Raw genomic sequence first — 21,202 nt, 5'->3', positions numbered from 1 at the left:
CTCTCTCACTATATAAGGCTTTGCAAATCTATACTTTCACAGTTTCCTTTCAAAAACCATTACTTTACTTTTACTTGCATTTACCTTCAATCGCCTATGCTTACACATATCATAAAACACCACACAATCTTCTCTAATTCCTCTTCATTCTCAGCAAACAACACTGAATCATCTGCAAATAGGCTTGTCATGAGCCACTCAACACTACACTCCATCTCTGCAACCCCTTTACCTAGTTTTGCATTTATTTCTCATATCACTCCAACCATATATGCGTTAAAAAGTCAAAGTGATACCTGTCTCATGCCCATATGTATACCAAAACTTTCGCTCAACTCTCTATCCACTCTTAAACATGCATTTGCTCCTCTACAGAAGGCTTTCACACCATCCACCAGTTTTCCCCTTACCTCATATATCCTTAACATATCCCATAACTCTCTCATAAGCTTTTCCAAGATCCATAAAAGCTGATACAGCTTCTTACCTTCCACTAGATACTTTCTCACAATCATTCTCACCATAAAAATCTGATCCACACTTCCATTACCTTTCCTATAACCCCTTGCTCTTCACTTATTCTACATTCAGTCACATCTATCACTCAGTCAACCAAAAGTCTTGCATACACTTTTCCTGGTACACTTAAGACTCATTCTCCTATAACTGCTACACACGTCCTTACCAACTTCTCCTTTGAATAAAGGAACAATAGCTTTCATCCATTCCTCAAGCACAACCTTCTGCTTCCAGGCTAAATTACTTATCAAATACATCCACTCTATCAACTTTCTCCTCCATATCTCAACATTTCAGCCACACTCCTATCCACTCCAGGTAATCCTCCAACCTTCAACCTCGTTATCGCCTCTTTTACCTCCCTTCTTGCTATAGGCCACTACATTTGTATCCTTTTCCTTCCATCCTTCATACCTATGCATGTAACAACTGCTGCCTCAACCTTTTCCCACATTCATCAGTTTTTCAAAATTCTCTTTCCATCTTCCTTTCACTTCCTCCTTTTGATTTAGCAAGTCCCATTCCTTACTTCTCACATTTACATCTCTATTCTACATCCACCTCTATCCTTTCTAACCATCCCGCATTTGGTTCCACCCATAAAGGTGTAGTAACAAAGTCACAATGAGAAGATGGGGTGAGACTTGGATATCTAAATTCCAAAAAACTCCTCGAGGCACTGAACTTCAAATCTTCCCAATTGTTGAGCTTTCTACTGCAGTAGTAGCACCCCTGAACCTCATTGGTTATGATACTGCTACTGTGCTAAAGGTGGTATCCCATAAACATAAGATATATTCTTTGGGAATATTGGGTTAGGACCTTCTAATCCTCTGCCTGTTGACCTTTCTCCACCCATCACTCACACTTCAACCAGACAGAAGCTGCTCACTCATTCTGGGTCTGTCCTCAGCCATTCAATAACTGCCAAGAAAATAATGTTACCAGTTCTCAGCCACAGAAGGCTTACATATTTTCCAGTTTCAAGTGTAACCCCAAAACAAGGTCACAGCCAGTACACAGAAAGGGTTTAAAGAAAAAAAAGGAGATGGCAGGGTACAGCAAAGTCACCAAGAAAAAATGCTCGTATGATTGCCTCTAAGAGTCCAAGTTTTTAACATTTCAAAGCCATTCATTTGCTTTCTGATTATCTTTTCCAGAAGCTCACACATCACACTCAACAATGAGACCGGTCTGCAGTTCAGAGCTTGTTTCTGGTCCCATTTTTTACAGATTGGTAACATATGCCATTTCCACCCCTCTTGCACTTTGCCTTTCTCCAACACCTTAAACTGTACTTCAAGGCTTTTGTTTAGTGTACCTACACACATCTTCAGCACATTTGGTAAAATTTCATCAAGAACATGATCCTTGATGGGTTAAGATATTTTAGTATTCTGTTAATATCATTTTTAGGTCTTTTCTGTCTTTTCTTTCTTTCATAATTGTTCAGTTTTCTGTGTTAGTGAGGCAGTAACTGGCAGAAATGAAGAAAAAGCCCCACTTGCTCACATCCATTCTCTAGCTGTCAAGTGCAATACACCAAAACCATAGCTCTCTATCTAAAACAAGGTCTCAGAGTCCTTTCTGTTGTTCCCCTCAGTTGCTTCAAATTCCCTGGTTCAATATACAGACATTACAATTGCATAATATCCCATACGACTTCATTTTACTCAATCCCACACATCTTTCACCCTCCTGCATCTTCAGGTTCCAAGTACTCAAACCTTATATATTCCATCCCTCCATCTTCATCACAACATCAGGCTGTGATACGGTTACCCTTCATTCACCTCTCTTCCAAAGGGTGGGAAGAATATCCAAGGCCTATGAACCATTCCCTATTTTTTTTCTTTAAGTTAGCTGAGATGGTATGAGCAGCTGAGGCCCAGTTCAGGGCCATACCATCAACGCTATATATCATTATCATTTTTATTTTGCTTTGTCGCTGTCTCCCGCGTTTGCGAGGTAGCGCAAGGAAACAGATGAAAGAAATGGCCCAACCCACCCCCATACACATGTATATACATACACGTCCACACACGCAAATATACATACCCATATATCTCAATGTACACATATATATACACACACAGACACATACATATATACCCATGTACACAATTCACACTGTCTGCCTTTATTCATTCCAATCGCCACCTCGCCACACATGGAATAGCATCCCCCTCCCCCCTCATGTGTGCGAGGTAGCGCTAGGAAAAGACAACAAAGGCCCCATTCGTTCACACTCAGTTCTGGGAGCGTTGAAGAATGTGTGGAAGTCGAGAACATTATCTCGGAAAGCAAAAATGGGTATGTTTGAAGGAATAGTGGTTCCAACAATGTTGTATGGTTGCGAGGCGTGGGCTATGGATAGAGTTGTGCGCAGGAGGGTGGATGTGCTGGATATGAGATGTTTGAGGACAATATGTGGTGTGAGGTGGTTTGATCGAGTAAGTAATAATAGGGTAAGAGAGACGTGTGGTAATAAAAAGAGTGTGGTTGAGAGAGCAGAAGAGGGCGTTTTGAAATGGTTTGGTCACATGGAGAGAATGAGTGAGGAAAGATTGACCAAGAGGATATATGTGTCAGAGGTGGAGGGAACGAGGAGAAGTGGGAGACCAAATGGGAGGTGGAAAGATGGAGTGAAAAAGATTTTGAGTGATCGGGGCCTGAACATGCAGGAGGGTGAAAGGCGTGCAAGGAATAGAGGGAATTGGAACGATGTGGTATACCAGGGTCAACGTGCTGTCACTGGATTGAACCAAGGCATGTGAAGCGTCTGGGGTAAACCATGAAAAGTTCTGTGGGGCCTGGATGTGGAAAGGGAGCTGTGGTTTCGGTGCATTATTACATGACAGCTAGAGACTGAGTGTGAACGAATGGGGCCTTTGTTGTCTTTTCCTAGCACTACCTCGCACACATGAGGGGGGAGGTTGTTGTTATTGCATGTGGCAGGGTGGCGATGGGAATGAATAAAGGCAGGCAGTATGAATTATGTACATGGGTATATATGTATATGTCTGTGTGTGTATATATGTGTAAACATTGAGATGTATAGGTATGTACATGTGCTGTGTGTGGACATGTATGTATATACATGTGTAGGGGTGGGTTGGGCCATTTCTTTCGTCTGCTTCCTTGCGCTACCTCGCTAACGCGGGAGACAGCGACAAAGCAAAATAAATATAAATAAATAAATAAACATGAATGGCATTTTAACAATTGTTAGCAGACAGTTGGTCTCCATTCTCGTATAATGAGATTCTGGCAAAAGGCAGAGATGATGCTGACTCTTAAGTCCTTCTCACAAACAGATTTAAAGAGATAACTTCATACTAGATGATACTCATATTGAGGAGTTCTTTTGCCAAAACCCATCCTCATTACATGCACGTGCATGAGTTGAACTTCATTAACCTTTTATCAGGCCATCTTTAGTCTGACAAAGCAGCCTTGAACGATGATGCTATCCTCCAAGCTTTTCACTTTCCTCATGACCTTTGCATCATCTGCATGCATACTCAGATAGGCAAGTAATTTACACAGATGAAGAAGAGTAATGGTTCCAAAACAAAGCACTAGGTCAAGCTGCTGGTGACCTCACCTCATTTTGAGACATTCTCTGACATGTGTCCTTTGTTCCCTTCCAAAGAGATCCACCTTCTTAATCAACCTTCTATACAGTACAGTGTCAAATTCTTTCTGGCAGTTGAGAAATAAACAATGTACCTAGCTTTCTCTTTTGGTTAAGACAGAATTCACACTCTTGTAGAAATCCTTGAGGTTCACTACACATGACCTCTTTAAAACCATGCTATCTCTAACTTTGGTAATCTCTCCTCTGTAGAAATATCCATTTGCTTTCCTATCATCTCCTCCAGAGCCTTACAAACCAAACTTTCGTGGTGACTGGTCTTTACTGTAATTCAGAGCCTCTTTTTGGTCTCTTTTTTACAGACAGGAATGATGTTTGCCATTTCCCACTCCCTTAACACTGTCCTTTTCTTCAGCAACATCATGAACAGTATTTCAAGAGGTTTATGTAGTGAATCCGCACAATTGGTGAAATTATATCTGGACCATGAACCTTATAAGAGTCAAAATGTATGAAAAAGAAAAATGTAAATAGTTAATTTCTTAATGACCTCTTATGAATAAAAAACATGACTAAAACTAACCTGCATCCACACTGCTGTGGCTTCTAAAACAGACACATTATGTGTAGCAATGGCCAGAGAAACTAGAGCTGATAGGATGCGGAGTTTGTGAGGGGTGCGTGGATCATGAGAAGATGGATGGAACAGGGTAATAAAAAGGGAATTGCGAGAGGCAGTATCCACTATCTTCCCTAAGTGCTGTCCAAGTTCTCGCACAACTACTAATTCTTCTACTGGTCCCACAGCCTGTGTGAAGGAGAAAGGTCATATTAGTGATAAAAAACTGAGGAAAAAGTTACGTTAATACAGGAGCTTGATCCAAATTCCAGAGTGCTTGAAACCTGAGCCATGCAGGTTTTTGTAATTTTCTGGTTTTTGGATCATTCAGTCTGCCATGTGCTGAAAACATAGCCAAAGTATGATATACATACAAAAAAGTTATTACTTACTAGAGTATTGATGTTTTCATCTAATTTTTTGGCATTCACAGTTTATTCTATCTTCTTTTTCATGCTTGCTATTTCTTGCATTAGCAAGATAGAGCAGGAACAGACGAAGAAAGTCCTCATTCGCCCAAATCCATTTTCTAGCTATGACATACAATGCACCTCAACCACAGCTTCCTATCCACAAACAAACCCCCACAGTCCTTTCCATGGTTTCATCCAGCTGCTTTGTATGCCCTGATTAAGTCCACTAACAGCAAGTTATCCCCACTAAACCATATCACTCCAATTCATTCTACCTTATGCCTTTCATCCTCCTGCATGTCTGGGCCCTGAGCACTCAAAATCTTTTTCACTGCATCCTTCCATCTCAAATCTAGTCTACCCTTCTCCTTCATCCCTCCAATACATACATAAATCCACTTTGGCAATCTCTCATCACTTATTCTCTCACATTAACAGTCGGTTAGTCAGGATATGGTACTGAGGAAATTTCAGTTCATCTTTGTATCCAACCATTGATGACTTGCAGGATATAGAGTGATCGTGTTTTATGATCTTACTTGAAGGCAAGATCCTACCACTGAATCAATATGTTCTGTGTGCAGATGGAATTTTCAAAATGAAGAAATGCTTCTTTTTTAATAAAATTGAAGGATACAAGTTAAAGCATACTAAAAACCATGTAAACATTTGCCACTCTCCACATCATTCAAGAGGTGTCCAAGGCTGGCATAATCTTAACGTCAGCCAAACCAGGCAAGAAAGTAAGGTGAACAAAACACCAGATAACTCACTGCAGCAGCTAAGTATGTTTTTACATAAGCAAATAATGAGAGTCTTATAGAAAAAAATATTCATGATGCTTTTGGCAATTATCATATCTAGTCATTTTTGAGGTGTTAACAAAATCTGCCTGCTTGAGGTTACACCATAAATGATGTAACTATAGCATTATCAAAGAAATCACTCCAGAGGAGTCTTCATTTCCCCACTACTGATAGTAGTACTGCCTTAGGGTGCAGGAGCCTTTAAAAAGGTCCTTGGTAACAATGGACTCTCATAGAAATTAGTCCTTGGTTAATCATGTATAATAAAGTCATTCTTGCAGTGATGTGAATTTTCAGTAACATACTGTCCTTGCAAATGATATATTGCTAATATTTGTTTTCTTTCTTTTCGCTTATACCAAGATATTTCATTAATAAATCATCCCTTGGAACTGGGGAAAGGATATTCTAACAAAATATCCCCTACATGTCTGTCATAGAAGGAAACTTAGAGGAAGAGAAGAGGGAACTGGAAACCCTCCCCTACTTGCATTTCAATCTTTAAAAAAAAAACAGGAGGCAATCGAGGAGTGCTCATCCTCCTCAAAGGCTCCGGCTGGGATGTCTGAATAAGTTGAAAGAATGGTTTGGGAATATTTCTGGGGTAAAGTCAGGAGTTACAGAGAAGGTGAGAGGCATGAAAGGGGTAGCATTACTGGTAAAGAAAAAGCTATGGAAACGTGTGAAAGAATGTAAGATTTAGGGGAGTGAGCTTCAGATCAACATGGTTAAAACTGAAAGGGGATCACAAGAGATGGGTAATTATTAGTGCTTATGTAAATGACCATGAAAAGAAAGGTGATGAGAGGCAAGTATTTTTGGAGCAGCTTGGTGAATTTGTCAACAGTTTTGATGCAAGGAACCAGGTGTTAATGATAGGTGATTTAAATGTGTAAGTGAGTAACGTCACAGTTGAGGGTATAAGCTACTCAGTAAGGTGGAGAGAAATGAACAGCTTGTAGAGGTGTGTGGTGAAAAAGGACTGGTGATTGGAAACACCTGGTTTAAAATGATGGAAATACACAAGTATACATAGGTGAGTAAGAGGGTAAGCTGGCATTCCTGGATTACATATCAAATGATAAATCAGCAAAAGAGAGACTTACATGTGAATGAGCCAAGAGGGTCAACTGGTACGATGTCTGATCATTAACTGGTGAAGGTGAAAGTGAAGATTTGTAGAGATTTTTGGAAAAGAGGAAGTAATATGGGTGAGAAGAGGTGGTAAAAGCAAGTGAGCTTGGAAAAGGGACTTGTGTGAAGAAATAGCACAAGAGATTGAGTGTAGAATGGCAAGAGTTGAGATTAACCCAAGAGGGGAGTGAGTGAGGAGTGGGAGGTATTTAGGGAAGCAGTGGCGGCATGTGTAAAAGAGTGTGGCAAGCAGAAGGTGGGAGGTGAGCAGGTAAGAAAGGGTTGTGAGTGATGGAATGACAAAAGAAAGTTGCTAGTGAAAGAAAGAAGAGAAGTATGGGCAGTACTTACAGGGGAGGAGTGCAAATGATTAGGAGATAGACAAGAAGAAGTGGAAGGAAGTCAAGTGGAAGTTGCAACGGTGAATAAATAAGAGTTGGGGAGAAAGTGCCAGCAAACTATAGGGAGAATAAGGAGGTTAATAGACTGAGAAAACAAGAGAACAAATGGGAATATTGATGAAAGGGGCAAATGGAAAAGTTGTAACAGGCAGTGACGAAATGAAGAGGAGATGGAGTGAGTGCTTTGAAGGATTACTGAATGTGTGTGATGATAAAGAGGCAGATGTAGGGTGTTTGGGTTAGGATGGTATGTGAAGTGAGTCATGGCTAGTGTTGAGGTGAAAAGAGATGAGGAGACAAAAGCCTTGTGTAAGAAGAAATGTGGCAGGTATCTGGAGTGACTTTTTTTTTGGCAGGGTGGGGAGTAATTGGTTAGCTAGGATCTTCAGTTTCATTGTATGCATGAATCATGGTTAGTGCCTGAATATTGGCAGAATGCCTGTATAGGTGCCACTGCATAAAGACAAAGGGAACAAAAGTGATCAAATTACAAGCATTAGTTTATCAAATATACCCAATAAGCTCTATGGATGGGTGGTGATTGAAAGAGTAGTGGAATGCACAGCACATCAGATTCTTAATGAATAACATGATTTCAGAAGTGGTAGAAGATTTGTGGATCAGAAGTTTGCTTTGAAGAATGTGTGAGAACTACCTAGAGAAACTGAAATATCTATGAGGCATTCATGGATCTGGATAAGACATATGACTGGGATGCCTTGTAGAACATCCTATATATATATATGGTGTGGGAGGGAAGCTATAGGGAGTCTATTTTCACAAATAAATGGTATTTTTACATTCTTTTTCCTGTTGGCTGTTGTTGCCAAGTGGGGTAGAGTTTGGTGATATGGAAAGAAAGATAAGGGATAGAGCATTACAGGGCAGAAGAGTCATTGGATCCCTTAACAGAATAATGAAGGGTAAAGGTGTTAGTATGGAAGTGAAGAGAGAATTAAGGGACACCCTAGTTCTCCCAACCCTGACCTATGCAACTGAAACATAGATATGGAACGAATCACAGAGATCAAGAATCCAGGCTGTGTAAAATGAGCTATTTGGGAAGATTATGTGATATGACTTGATGGAATGAAGAAAGAAATGAAGGGGTGTATGATAGATGAAGTATGGCAGGGAAAGCAAAGTGAATAAATTGTGGAACGGTAGCATTGGTGAAAGGTGATATTTTGAGGTAGCGTGGGCATGTGGAAAGAATGCAAGATGGAGTCTCCAAGGAGAGTGTAAGATACTGCAATTAAAGAGGTTGGCATGAGAAGATCACCTGTGACATGGGCAAATAGGGTGGAGGAACACTGGAGGGAGAGAAATGGTGTAAGAATGCATGGAATGGTGTATGAGAGGGAGGCATGTAAACAGGACACTCTTTTGCCATGAACACCCCTTGATGTAAAATCTTGGATGGAACAGGCATTAGAGATATAGATAGATAAACAGATAGTAAGGCATGAATGAGACTGGGTACAGAGGAGGATGAATGGCTCCTGGTGAAGGTGGATTTGCAGCAGGGGTATGTGATGTCATCATAGCTGTTTTATTTGTTTATGGATGGGAAAGTGAGGGAGGTAAGTGCAAGGGTCTTAGAGAGTGCAGTCAGTAAGGGTAAAGAGGCCTGGGAAATGAATCAATTGTTGTTTGCTGATCAAATGGTATTTTGGCAGAATTCAAGTGTGAAACTGCAAAAGTTGGTGCCTGGAGTTTGGGATTGTGTGTGAAAGGAGAAAGTTGAGAATAAATGTCAATAAAAGCAAGGCTGTTAGGTTTAGCAGTGCAGAGACATGTTAGTCAGGGTGTGAGTTTGAATGGAGAAAAATTGGAGGAAGTGGGATGTTTTAGATAACAGAGATAAGACAAGGCAGTGAATGGTACCACAAAAGTGAAGATGAGACACTGGGTGGGGAAGGAGGCATATCTATGTTCCATATCTATGTTTTAGTTGCATAGGTCAGGGTTGCGAGAACTAGGCTGTTCCTTAATTCCCTCTACACTTCCATACTTACACCTCTACCCTCCATTATTCTGTTAAGGGATCCAATGACTCTTTCCCCTGTAATGCTCTATATAACTCTTTCCATATCACCAAACTCTACTCCACTTGGCAACAACAGCCAACAAGAAAAAGAATGTAAAAATACCATTCATCTGTGAAAACAGACTCCCAATAGCTTCCCTCCCAGACCATATATTTGTAGGATGTTTTATAAGGCATCCCAGTCGTTTTCTTCAGATCCATAAATGCCTCATATATATATTTCTGTTTCTCTGAGTAGTTCTTACACACATTCTTCAAAGCAAACTGCTGATCCCCACATCTTCTAACACTTATGAAATCACATTATTCCTCAACAATCTGATGGGCTGTGCATTCCACTACTCTTTCAATCACCACCCATCCACAGAGCTTAACAGGTACATTTGATTTGTTTTCTCAATCTATTAATCTCCTTATTCTCCCTATAATTTGCTGGCACTTGCTTGCCCCAACTCTCATTTGTTCTCCCCTGCACCATCCTCTTGACTTCCTGCCACTTCCTCTGGTATATCTCCCAATCACTTGCACTCCATCCCTGTAAGTACAGCCCATACTCCTCTTCTCTCTTTCACTAGTAACTTTCCCTTGCCATTCCACCACTCACAACCCTTTCTTACCTGCTCATCTCCCACCTTCTGCATACCACACACTTCTCTTACACATGCCACCATTCCTTCCCTAAATAACTCCCACAACTCACTCACTCCCCTAGCTGGGTTAATCTCAACTTTTGCCATTCTACACTCAGTCTCTCTTGCTATTTCTTCACACAAGTCCCTTTTCCAAGCTCACTTGCTTTTACCACCTTCTCACACATATCATTTCCTCTTTTTCCAAAAACCTCTACAAATCTTCAGTCTTACCTTCACCAGTTAATGACCAAATATCCTACCAACCGATCCTCTCAGCACATTCACATTCAAGAGTCTCACTTTTGCACATTTATCATCTAATGTGTAACCCAGGAATGCCAGTTAACCGTCTTACTTACTTACCTATGTATACTTGTGTATTTCAATCTTTTTAAACCATGTGTTTCCAATAACCAGTCGTTTTTCACCACACAACTCCACAAGCTGTTCATTTCTGTACACCCTACCGAATAGCTTATACCCTCAACTGCGACATTACTCACACATTCAAATCACCTATCATTAATACCTAGTCCCTTACATCAAAACTGTTGACACATTCACCCAGCTGCTCTAAGAACACTTGCCTCTCATTACCTTTCTTTTTTCATGGTCATTTACATAAGCACTAATAATTACCCATCTCTCGTGATCCCCTTTCATTTCTACTCTTATTCTGAAAACCAGATTGTTCCTTAAATTGGTTATTCTGGTGAATGCTCCATTAGCATGGAGGAATTTCTTAAACCCATTCTTTTTCTGGCTAGTGTTGCACACTTCCAACTTGAAAAGGCTTTAAAAATCATGGTAAAAATTACTTTGCAAATTAGTAACAACAAATGAGTAGACTCTTATCATTCAGATGATGGGATAGGTTGGAAAGATTTTGAGTGCTTGGGGCCTGAACATGAAGAACAGTGAAAAGCATGTAGAAGACAAAGTGCATTGGAGCAATGTGGTATACAGGGGGAAACATGCTGTCAAAGGCCTGAACCAATGCACATGAAGCAACAGGGTGGTCAGAGTGCTGTGGTTTCAGTGCATGTCACATGACAGCAAGAGAAAAAGAATATTTTCAACAAAAAGATAAATGCCCTTTACTTATACACTAATAACTTCTTTTTTCCTTTCATACATATTCGCCATTTCCCACGTTAGAGGTAGCGTTAAGAACAGAGGACTGAGCCCTAAAGGGAATATCCTCACTTGGCCCCCTTCTCTGTTCCTTCTTTTGGGAAACTAAAAACAGAAGGGGAGGATTTCCAGCCCACCGCTCCCTCCCCTTTTAGTCGCCTTCTACGACACACAGGGAATACGTGGGAGGTATTCTTTCTCCCCTGTCCCTAGGGATAACACTAATAACTATACTGATAAATTTCACACTCAACTGTATATTTCTACTATTCCATAAAGTTGTAACTACACTAATTTTACTTACAATGCTTTTGTTAGTTTATAAGATTCATCAATCACCAAATTTCTAAAAGGAAAAAAAAATCTTTAATTCCCAATTGGCCTCACTCTGAAAGGTTTATCTCCTCCCCTGGCAGCATTAATGTCTACAATCTTCAGCATTCTGAGAAAAATGAAAAACCGTCATATAACACACTTATCCCGTAAAACTCAGTCTGAAAAAGAGGGTCTGTGCTCGTATGATTGTTTTGTTCACTTATTTACAAGTGGCATAAGCACAGATAATGCAAGTAACACATACAATTCACTAACACTTGTATTTTTCCATTCTATACCCTAATAAGGTTCTTGTAAGCTCCATGTCTCTCACAATCTGTATATGGTACTATTTGCTTCAGTCAAAAGTATATCCATTAGTTCGGGGTATAAAAATCAAACATCATAGGCATTACAGTTTTCTATAAATGAATAAATGAATATGCAGCTCTGATTTGTGATGTGGCATCAAAATCCAATTAATTACAATCATAATTTTCCTTCTGAACCCATTTCCACAAATTTTCCTTCTGAACCCATTTCCACAAATATCACTTTGTTCACCCACGCAGTCAGAGTAAGGTGCCATCTCATCAACCTTCCTACTGTCATCAGATTCCTTATCTATTTCCAAAGAAATAAAGCCATTATCAATATCATTACATTGGTACACAGATCTTCTCCACCACTGTCAAGTTCAAGTTCTTTATCAAACATGAAATATTCCAAAACAATTGAGTCTCTCTGATATATGAGATCTAACGAGCCTTAGCAAATTTCATGCCTGCTTGTTGGCCCTACAATTCCTATAAGGAAACCAAGTGCTTGGTAACAATGGCCAGCTCTGCCCTGGGTAATTCATTGCAGATGATGTCCGTCCAATTTCCATACCCCCATATCACATTCATCCACTTATGGTTACATTTTATTTGGACACCATGAGGTGCTTAGGCAGGTTATAAAACTTTAAAACAAGGGGGGAATCCATTAAGATATTTATCAAACAAGGGAACAAAGAGAACAGGGAAACCAAATTGAAGATGAAAGGATGGAAAGAGATTTTGAGCGATCAGGGCCTAAACGTGCAGGAGGGTGAAAGGCATGCACAGGATACAGTACTGTCAATGCACTGAACCAGGGCACGTGAAGTATCTGGAGTAAACCATGGAAAGGTGTGCAGGGGCTGGTTGTGGATAGGGAGCTGTAGTTTCAATGCACTACACATGACAGCTAAAGAATGGATGCAAGTGATGTGGCCTATCTTTGTCTGTTCTTTGCACTACCTCGCCAGTGCCAAAAACAGCAATTGAGTATGAAAAAATCATTAAACATGACAGAATGAGGGAGAAGGAGGAGGAAAGCAAAGAATACAGTTAGAAGGCAAAAACCAGAGGCATCATATGAAGCACGAGGATGGATTTGCACCACTCGTATGCAGAGAGGTCAGGAATTTTAAGAGATGGTAGTCATAAGAAAAGCAACATATACAAATGCAGATGGATTTGGGAGGTTTAGGTTTTCACTGTTTCCATAAAAATGTCATGAGTGAGTACAGACTGCATGTACCACACTGACTCACACAACCCAAAAACAAGGCATTTATGCCTGTAATTACCTGTATCAGAAGAGTCTACTCATTTGTTATCAGTAATTTCCAAAGTAATTTATACCATATATGTGTCTGTGTGTGTATATATATGTGTACATTGAGATGTATAGGTATGTATATATGCGTGTGTGGACGTGTATGTATATACATGTGTATGGGGGTGGGTTGGGCCATTTCTTTCGTCTGTTTCCTTGCGCTACCTCGCAAACGCGGGAGACAGTGACAAAACAAAATATATAAATAAATAAATAATTTATACCATGATTTTTAAAGCAGTTGGAAGTCAGAAAAAAAAAATGAATGGGTATAAGAAATTTCTCCATGCTAATGGAGCATTCACCAGAAAGCCAATTTAATGAACAATCTGGTTTTCAGGATACCACATATGAATTTTTCACCCTGTATCAATAATATCATATATTAAAGACCTTAAACTTAGCCTCTTCCCTTCCCCTTATTTTTTTTTTAGATTATGTTCCAAAAATCAGATTTTTTAACAGTTGTGAAATGTGCATATACAAAGCAACTTACAAAATATTGTTTGAAAAGGTATTTCAGAAAATACATATGAAATACGCAGTTACTATGAATCTCAGTGATACCAACAAATACAAAAATGAGGTAAAAAATAGGAAATGTACTTTTCTGAACTTCCGATAGTAAACAGTTACCAGAAATAATAAAGAAAAATTACAACTTGCACTTTTATCCCAAATCATTTTCTAAATTCAATATACAATAAACCTGTTCAAGTGGAATGACAATCAGACTTCATCAAAACATATGAAAACACATTACTTTATTACTTCACTGACACACTTGTTGCACCATCTGCTGATACCTAATCTTTTTCACTACCATTCAAAAAAATTTAAAGCTATCATGCTTATACCTTTTTCTTTCATTTTCTCATTTAAAACATGTTTCTCTTAGGCAACACTGTTGTTAATATCTCTTCATAACTTCTCTAAATCTAAAAATTTGTCCTGTCACCTACTTATTTTTCGCTCTTTCAATCTACTACTATGCCATGGCAATAGTAATCTCAGTTCCCTCCACACCACATGATCAAATATTTCCCCACTCAAACCTGATTATACATCAGAATGTCCATCCTTTAATTCTTCAGTCTGTTACCCTAACAATTAAATCCAAAACATCATGCAATACATCCTCCCTGTAAAAAGGAATTGCTAAACTTACAGCCAGTGATCTCAATAAACAGCTCTTCTGGGTTCCATGTCTTGTATCATTTGACCAGTATTCCACTTAAAGATTTCAGAATATTTTTGCATGAAGAGTGTTGAAAAACTCTTTTAATTCTCAAGGAAGATCCAGAATTACTTTAGAACCACAAGCATCAAGCTTCTGGAGTAGGTTTACTCCCCTTCAAAACATAATACTTACTGCTTTGTATGGCAAGAAGGAATGAATTGCATAACAGCGAAGCGCTTGAAGCTGGGAAACATGTCACCAAGTAAGAAAAAGGGAGCCAAAAGGAAGATAGCAAACTCAGAGAAGTAATCAAAAACATTATTAAGTACACCATCCCTGAGCAGGAGAGATGGTCAAAGGGCATTTCTAGATTATGTGTTAATTCATAAGTGTGTAAAAGAGAGACTTGGAAGTTAATGTGCTGAGAGCAGCACTGGTGGGATGTCAGATCACTATCAAGGATAAGGTGAAGATATGTAGACGTTTTCAAAAAAGAAGAGAATGTTGGGGAGAAGAGACTGGTGAGAGTAAGTGATCTTGGAAAGGAGACCTGTACGAGGAAGCACCAGGAGAGACTGAGTGTTGAATGGCAAAAGGTGAGAGCAAATGACATGAAGGGAGTGGGTGAGGAATGAGATGTATTTAGGGAAGCAGTAATGGCATGTGCAAAAGATGCATGTAGCATGAGAAAGGTGGGAGATGGGCATATTAGAAAGGGCAGTGAATGGTGGGATGAAGAAGTTGTTAGCAAAAGAGAAAAGAGAGGCTTTTGGACAATACTTACAAGGAAGGAGTGCAAATGACTAGGAGATGTATAAAAGAAAGTGGCAGGAAGTCAAGAGGAAGGTGCACGTGTTGAAAAAGAGAGCAAATGAGAGTGGGGTGAGAAAGTATCATCAAACTTTAGAGAGAATGAAAAGATGTTTTGGAAGGAGGTAAATAACGTGTGAAAGACAAGAGAACAAATGGGAACATCGGTGAAGGGGGCAAGGGAGCATGTGATAATAGGTGGTGGTGAAGTGAGGAGATAAAGGAAGCATTTTGAAGGTATGTTGGATGTATTTCATGATAGAGTGGCAGATGTAGGGTGTTTTGGTAGGGGTGGTGTGTGAAGTGAGAGGGTCAGAGAGAAGATGAAATCCTGCTAGGCATCAGCTTTGGATGGTGTTGCAGTTGAATTTATTAAGAAAGGGGGTGACTGTGTTATTGATTGGCTCGTAAGGATATTCAATGTGTGTATGGATCATGGAAAAGTGCCTGAGGATTGGCAGAATGCATGTATTGTGTCACTGTACAAAGGCAAAGGGGATGGGATAAAGGTGAGAGTTCAAACTACAAAGGCATAAGTTTGTTGAATATTCCTGGAAAATTGTATGGGAGGGTATTGATCAAGAGGGTGAAGGCATATACAGATCATCAGACTGAAGAGGAGCACTATGGTTTCAGAAGTGGTAGAGGATGTGTGGATCAGGTGTTTGCTTTGAAGAATGTGTGAGTAATATTTAGAGAAACAGATGTATTTGTTTGTAGCATTTATGGATCTGGAGAAAGCATATGGTAGGGTTGATAGAGATGCTTTGTGGAAGGTCTTAAGAGTATATGGTGTGGGAGGTAAGCTGCTAGAAGCAGAGAAGTTTTTATCAAGGGTGTAAGGCACGTGTATGAGTAGGAAGAGAGAATAGTGATTGGTTCCCAGAAGGTCAGTTTGCAGCAGGGGTGTGAGATGTCTCCATGGCTGTTTAATTTGTTTGTAAATGGGGTGGTTAGGGAGGTAAATGCAAGAGTTTTGGAGAGAGGGGCAAGTATACAGTCTGATGTGGATGAGAGGGCCTGGGAAGTGAATCAGTTGTTGTTTGCCGATGATACAGCTCGTGAGGCTGATTCATGTGAGAAACTACAGAAGCTAGTGATTGAGTTTGGAGAAGTGTGTGAAAGGAGAAAGTTGTGAATAAATGAGAATAAGAGCAAGGTTATTAGGTTCAACATGGATGAGGGACAAGTTAATAGGGATGTAAGTTTGAATGGAGACAAATTGGAGGAAATGAAGTATTTTGGATATCTGGGAGTGGACTTAGCAGCGGATGGAACCAGGGAAGCAGAAGTGAGTCACAAGGTGGGGGAGGGGGTGAAGGTTCTGGGAGTGATGAAGAATGTGTGGAAGGAGAGAATGTTACCTCGGAGAGCAAAAATGGGTATGTTTGAAGGAATAGTAGTTCCAACAATGTCATATGGTTGCGAGGTAGGGGCTATAGATAGTTATACGGAGGGTGGATGTGTTTGAAAAGAAATGTTTGAGAACAATATGTGGTGTGAGGTGGTTTGATCAACTAAGTAACGAAAGGGTAAGAGTGATGTGGGGAAATATAAACAGTGTGGTTGAGAGAGCAAAAAAGGGTGCGTTGAAATGGTTTGGACATATGGAGAGAATGAGTGAAGAAAGATTGACAAAAAGGATATATGTGTCAGAGACAGAGGGAATAAGAAGCAAGAGATGAAAATGGAGGTGGAAGGATGGAGTGAAAAGGATATTGAGTGATTGGGGCCTGAACATACAGGAGGGTGAGAGGCATGCAAGGAACAGAGTGAATTGGAATGATGTGGTATACTGGGGTCAATATGCTGTCAATGGATGAACCAGGACATGTCAAACGTCTAGGTTAAACCATGGCCTGAATAATACAGGAGGGTGAGAGTCGTGCAAGGAATAGAGTGAATTGGAATAATGTGGTATACTGGGGTCAACATGCTGTCAATGGACTGAACCAGGACAAGTGAAATGTCTGGGGAAAACCAAGAAAGGCCTGTGGGACCTGGATGTGGATAGGGAGCTGTGGTTTCAGTGCATTACACATGACAGCTAGAGACGGAGAGTGAGCGAATGTGGCCTTTTTCATCTGTTTTCCTGGCGTTACCTCGCCGAAGTGGGGATAGCGATGCCATTTCCTGTGAGGTGGGGCAGCAACAGGAATGGATGAAGGAAAGCAAGTATGATTATGTACATGTGTATATGTATGTATGTATGTATGTGTGTATGTACATGTATGAGTGTTTATGTATATATACATGTATATGAGTGGATGGGCCATTCTAATCTGTTTCCTGTCACTACCTTACCGATGTGGGAAACAGCGATTATGAATAATGATAATATATATATGTTACATTACTTATCCCTGGGGATGAGAGAAAGAATACTTCCCACATATTCCCTGCGTGTCGTAGAAGGTGACTAAAAGGGAAGGGAGCGGGGGCTGGAAATCCTCCCCTTTCATTTTTAGTTCTCCAAAAGAATAAACAGAGGAGGGGGCCAAGTGAGAATATTCCCTCAAGGGCTCAGTCTTCTGTTCTTAACACTAGCTCACTACTGCGGGTAATAGAGAACGGTATGGAAAAAAAATGTTACATTACTATTATCATACTTAAATGCCATTTCCTGTGTCATCGAAGTAGTGCCAGGAATGAGACAAAAAAGACCCATCTACTCATATACACACATATACACACTCATACACATACATATACATTATTTATCTATACTTATTATACTTTGTTGCTGTGTCCCGCGTTAGCGAGGCAGCGCAAGGAAACAGACAAAAGAATGGCCCACGTATATACATAAACCCCCACATATGCACATATACATTATTTCTTTTTTATTTTATTATACTTTGTCGCTGTCTCCCGCGTTTGCGAGGTAGCGCAAGGAAACAGACGAAAGAAATGGCCCAACCCCCCCCCATACACATGTATATACATACGTCCACACACGCAAATATACATACCTACACAGCTTTCCATGGTTTACCCCAAACGCTTCACATGCCCTGCCTCAATCCACTGACAGCACGTCAACCCCGGTATACCACATCGCTCCAATTCACTCTATTCCTTGCCCTCCTTTCACCCTCCTGCATGTTCAGGCCCCGATCACACAGAATCTTTTTCACTCCATCTTTCCACCTCCAATTTGGTCTCCCTCTTCTCCTTGTTCCCTCCACCTCCGACACATATATCCTCTTGGTCAATCTTTCCTCACTCATCCTCTCCATGTGCCCAAACCACTTCAAAACACCCTCTTCTGCTCTCTCAACCACGCTCTTTTTATTTCCACACATCTCTCTTACCCTTACATTACTCACTCGATCAAACCACCTCACACCACACATTGTCCTCAAACATCTCATTTCCAGCACATCCATCCTCCTGCACACAACTCTATCCATAGCCCACGCCTCGCAACCATACAACATTGTTGGAACCACTATTCCTTCAAACATACCCATTTTTGCTTTCCGAGATAATGTTCTCGACTTCCACACATTCTTCAAGGCCCCCAGGATTTTCGCCCCCTCCCCCACCCTATGATCCACTTCCGCTTCCATGGTTCCATCCGCTGACAGATCCACTCCCAGATATCTAAAACACCTCACTTCCTCCAGTTTTTCTCCATTCAAACTCACCTCCCAATTGACCCAACCCTCAACCCTACTGTACCTAATAACCTTGCTCTTATTCACATTTACTCTTAACTTTCTTCTTCCACACACTTTTCCAAACTCAGTCACCAGCTTCTGCAGTTTCTCACATGAATCAGCCACCAGCGCTGTATCATCAGCGAACAACAACTGACTCACTTCCCAAGCTCTCTCATCCCCAACAGACTTCATACTTGCCCCTCTTTCCAAAACTCTTGCATTTACCTCCCTAACAACCCCATCCATAAACAAATTAAACAACCATGGAGACATCACACACCCCTGCCGCAAACCTACATTCACTGAGAACCAATCACTTTCCTCTCTTCCTACACGTACACATGCCTTACATCCTCGATAAAAACTTTTCACTGCTTCTAACAACTTTCCTCCCACACCATATATTCTTAATACCTTCCACAGAGCATCTCTATCAACTCTATCATATGCCTTCTCCAGATCCATAAATGCTACATACAAATCCATTTGCTTTTCTAAGTATTTCTCACATACATTCTTCAAAGCAAACACCTGATCCACACATCCTCTACCACTTCTGAAACCACACTGCTCTTCCCCAATCTGATGTGTTTGATGATAGAGTGGCAGATATAGAGTGTTTTGGTCGAGGTGGTGTGCAAAGTGAGAGGGTTAGGGAAAATGATTTGGTAAACAGAGAAGAGGTAGTGAAAGCTTTGCGGAAGATGAAAGCCGGCAAGGCAGCAGGTTTGGATGGTATTGCAGTTGAATTTATTAAAAAAGGGGGTGACTGTATTGTTGACTGGTTGGTAAGGTTATTTAATGTATGTATGACTCATGGTGAGGTGCCTGAGGATTGGCGGAATGCGTGCATAGTGCCATTGTACAAAGACAAAGGGGATAAGAGTGAGTGCTCAAATTACAGAGGTATAAGTTTGTTGAGTATTCCTGGTAAATTATATGGGAGGGTATTGATTGAGAGGGTGAAGGCATGTACAGAGCACATATACATACACATACATATACAATATACACAAGTATATTGCGTCTCCCCTGATGGTGTGATTATTTCACAAAAGTGCACATGGGAACTTATCATGTTTCATTTTCTCTGTGGACTCATAGGAACACATGTATATGTTCATACTTACTTTACCTTCATCCATTTCCAGTGCCAACCCACCCCACAGTAATAAAGTATCAATCTAAAATGAAGTCAATATGAATAACTGCAGATATGGCTATATGAACTAATGCTAGTTGTACACAAAACTATATTTTATCAGATATGACTGGTTACTATTCATGTAAAATCCAAGTGAAACTCAGCATCACTTACAGAAGAGTGCATGTACATGGAAATTACATTAGCAATATTTAGTCACCCCTTAAGAAAAATAGAAAATGAGCTGATACTCACCCTAATTTTGGAGGAGGAAGAATCCTTGCAGCAAAATATAAACTGATCCATGATATGTTGCTGAACATCATGCAAGTGAACAGCTGGTGGCATGTGAAGCACTTCCTCTGTCGAAGAGACCACAAACTTACAGGGATGCACATCAGCTTTTATTTTTTTCATGGATCTAGACCTGGCAATTTCACATACTGATTAAAGAAGAGAAATGACAATGAGTAACCATGATTCAGAATAAAATGCAATGGGTCCATGGAAATGGAAAGAAAATACCTAGAAAAACCATGCATTAGTTGCTCGCTCTTTTTCAGTGGATGAATACATTGTCATACCTCTGCTATCTCCAGTGTTTGAAACTCCTAAACTCTCACTCTCTCAAATCTAAAATCCCATATCCTTCTTTCAAACCAACAGTATGGGTTTAGCAGTGCTAGGTCTACTCTTTACCTCTGTTACCAAAGTCATCCAACACCTAAGGATCATATAAAGACAGAAATAGGGTGTTGTTATGTAATTTCTTCCTTGTGAACTAAGCCTAAGCAAGGGAGTTGGAGACACCTCCTGTGCTGGCCTTCCCCCTCTTTGTGTAATGCCACTAAAATCATCACCTCATTGAGTTTCACACATTTCTAAAGTTATGCTTCACTTTCCCCATCAGGTGATATATATAATAAATGTTCCTCCTCATCACTTCCTTCATCCAACAATCTAAATATTTTCAGTGTGGTCACCATGTAAACATAACCAGCGGAGAAAAGGCTGTGCCTCTATAATGGTGGCTGTATGGGTACAGAGAAGAGCCGAATTTTTTCCCTTGCCTTCCTGAATATGGAATAGATCTCTAATGGATACTAATGGTACAATAAGTCAGCTGGATAATTCAGAA

At 40.2% G+C, this 21,202-nt stretch overlaps 1 protein-coding gene across 1 annotated transcript in view; it reads right to left on the bottom strand.

The window, feature by feature from the left end:
- Positions 1-21,202, bottom strand: part of LOC139749177 (integrator complex subunit 15) — a 71,009-nt gene that overhangs the window by 38,932 nt on the left and 10,875 nt on the right. Inside the window, exons 3-4 of the mRNA XM_071662839.1 lie at positions 20,320-20,426; positions 4,701-4,925 (exon numbers count right to left, since the gene is read on the bottom strand). Coding sequence (XP_071518940.1) covers positions 4,701-4,925; positions 20,320-20,426 — 332 coding nt within the window. The remainder of the gene's footprint in view (positions 1-4,700; positions 4,926-20,319; positions 20,427-21,202) is intronic.

The sequence above is a fragment of the Panulirus ornatus genome, chromosome 6, assembly GCF_036320965.1.
Source record: "Panulirus ornatus isolate Po-2019 chromosome 6, ASM3632096v1, whole genome shotgun sequence".
NCBI classification, from domain to species: Eukaryota; Metazoa; Arthropoda; class Malacostraca; order Decapoda; family Palinuridae; genus Panulirus; species Panulirus ornatus.
The sequence above is the reverse complement of the archived record's forward strand: the minus strand, read 5'-3'. Positions and strand labels throughout refer to the sequence as shown.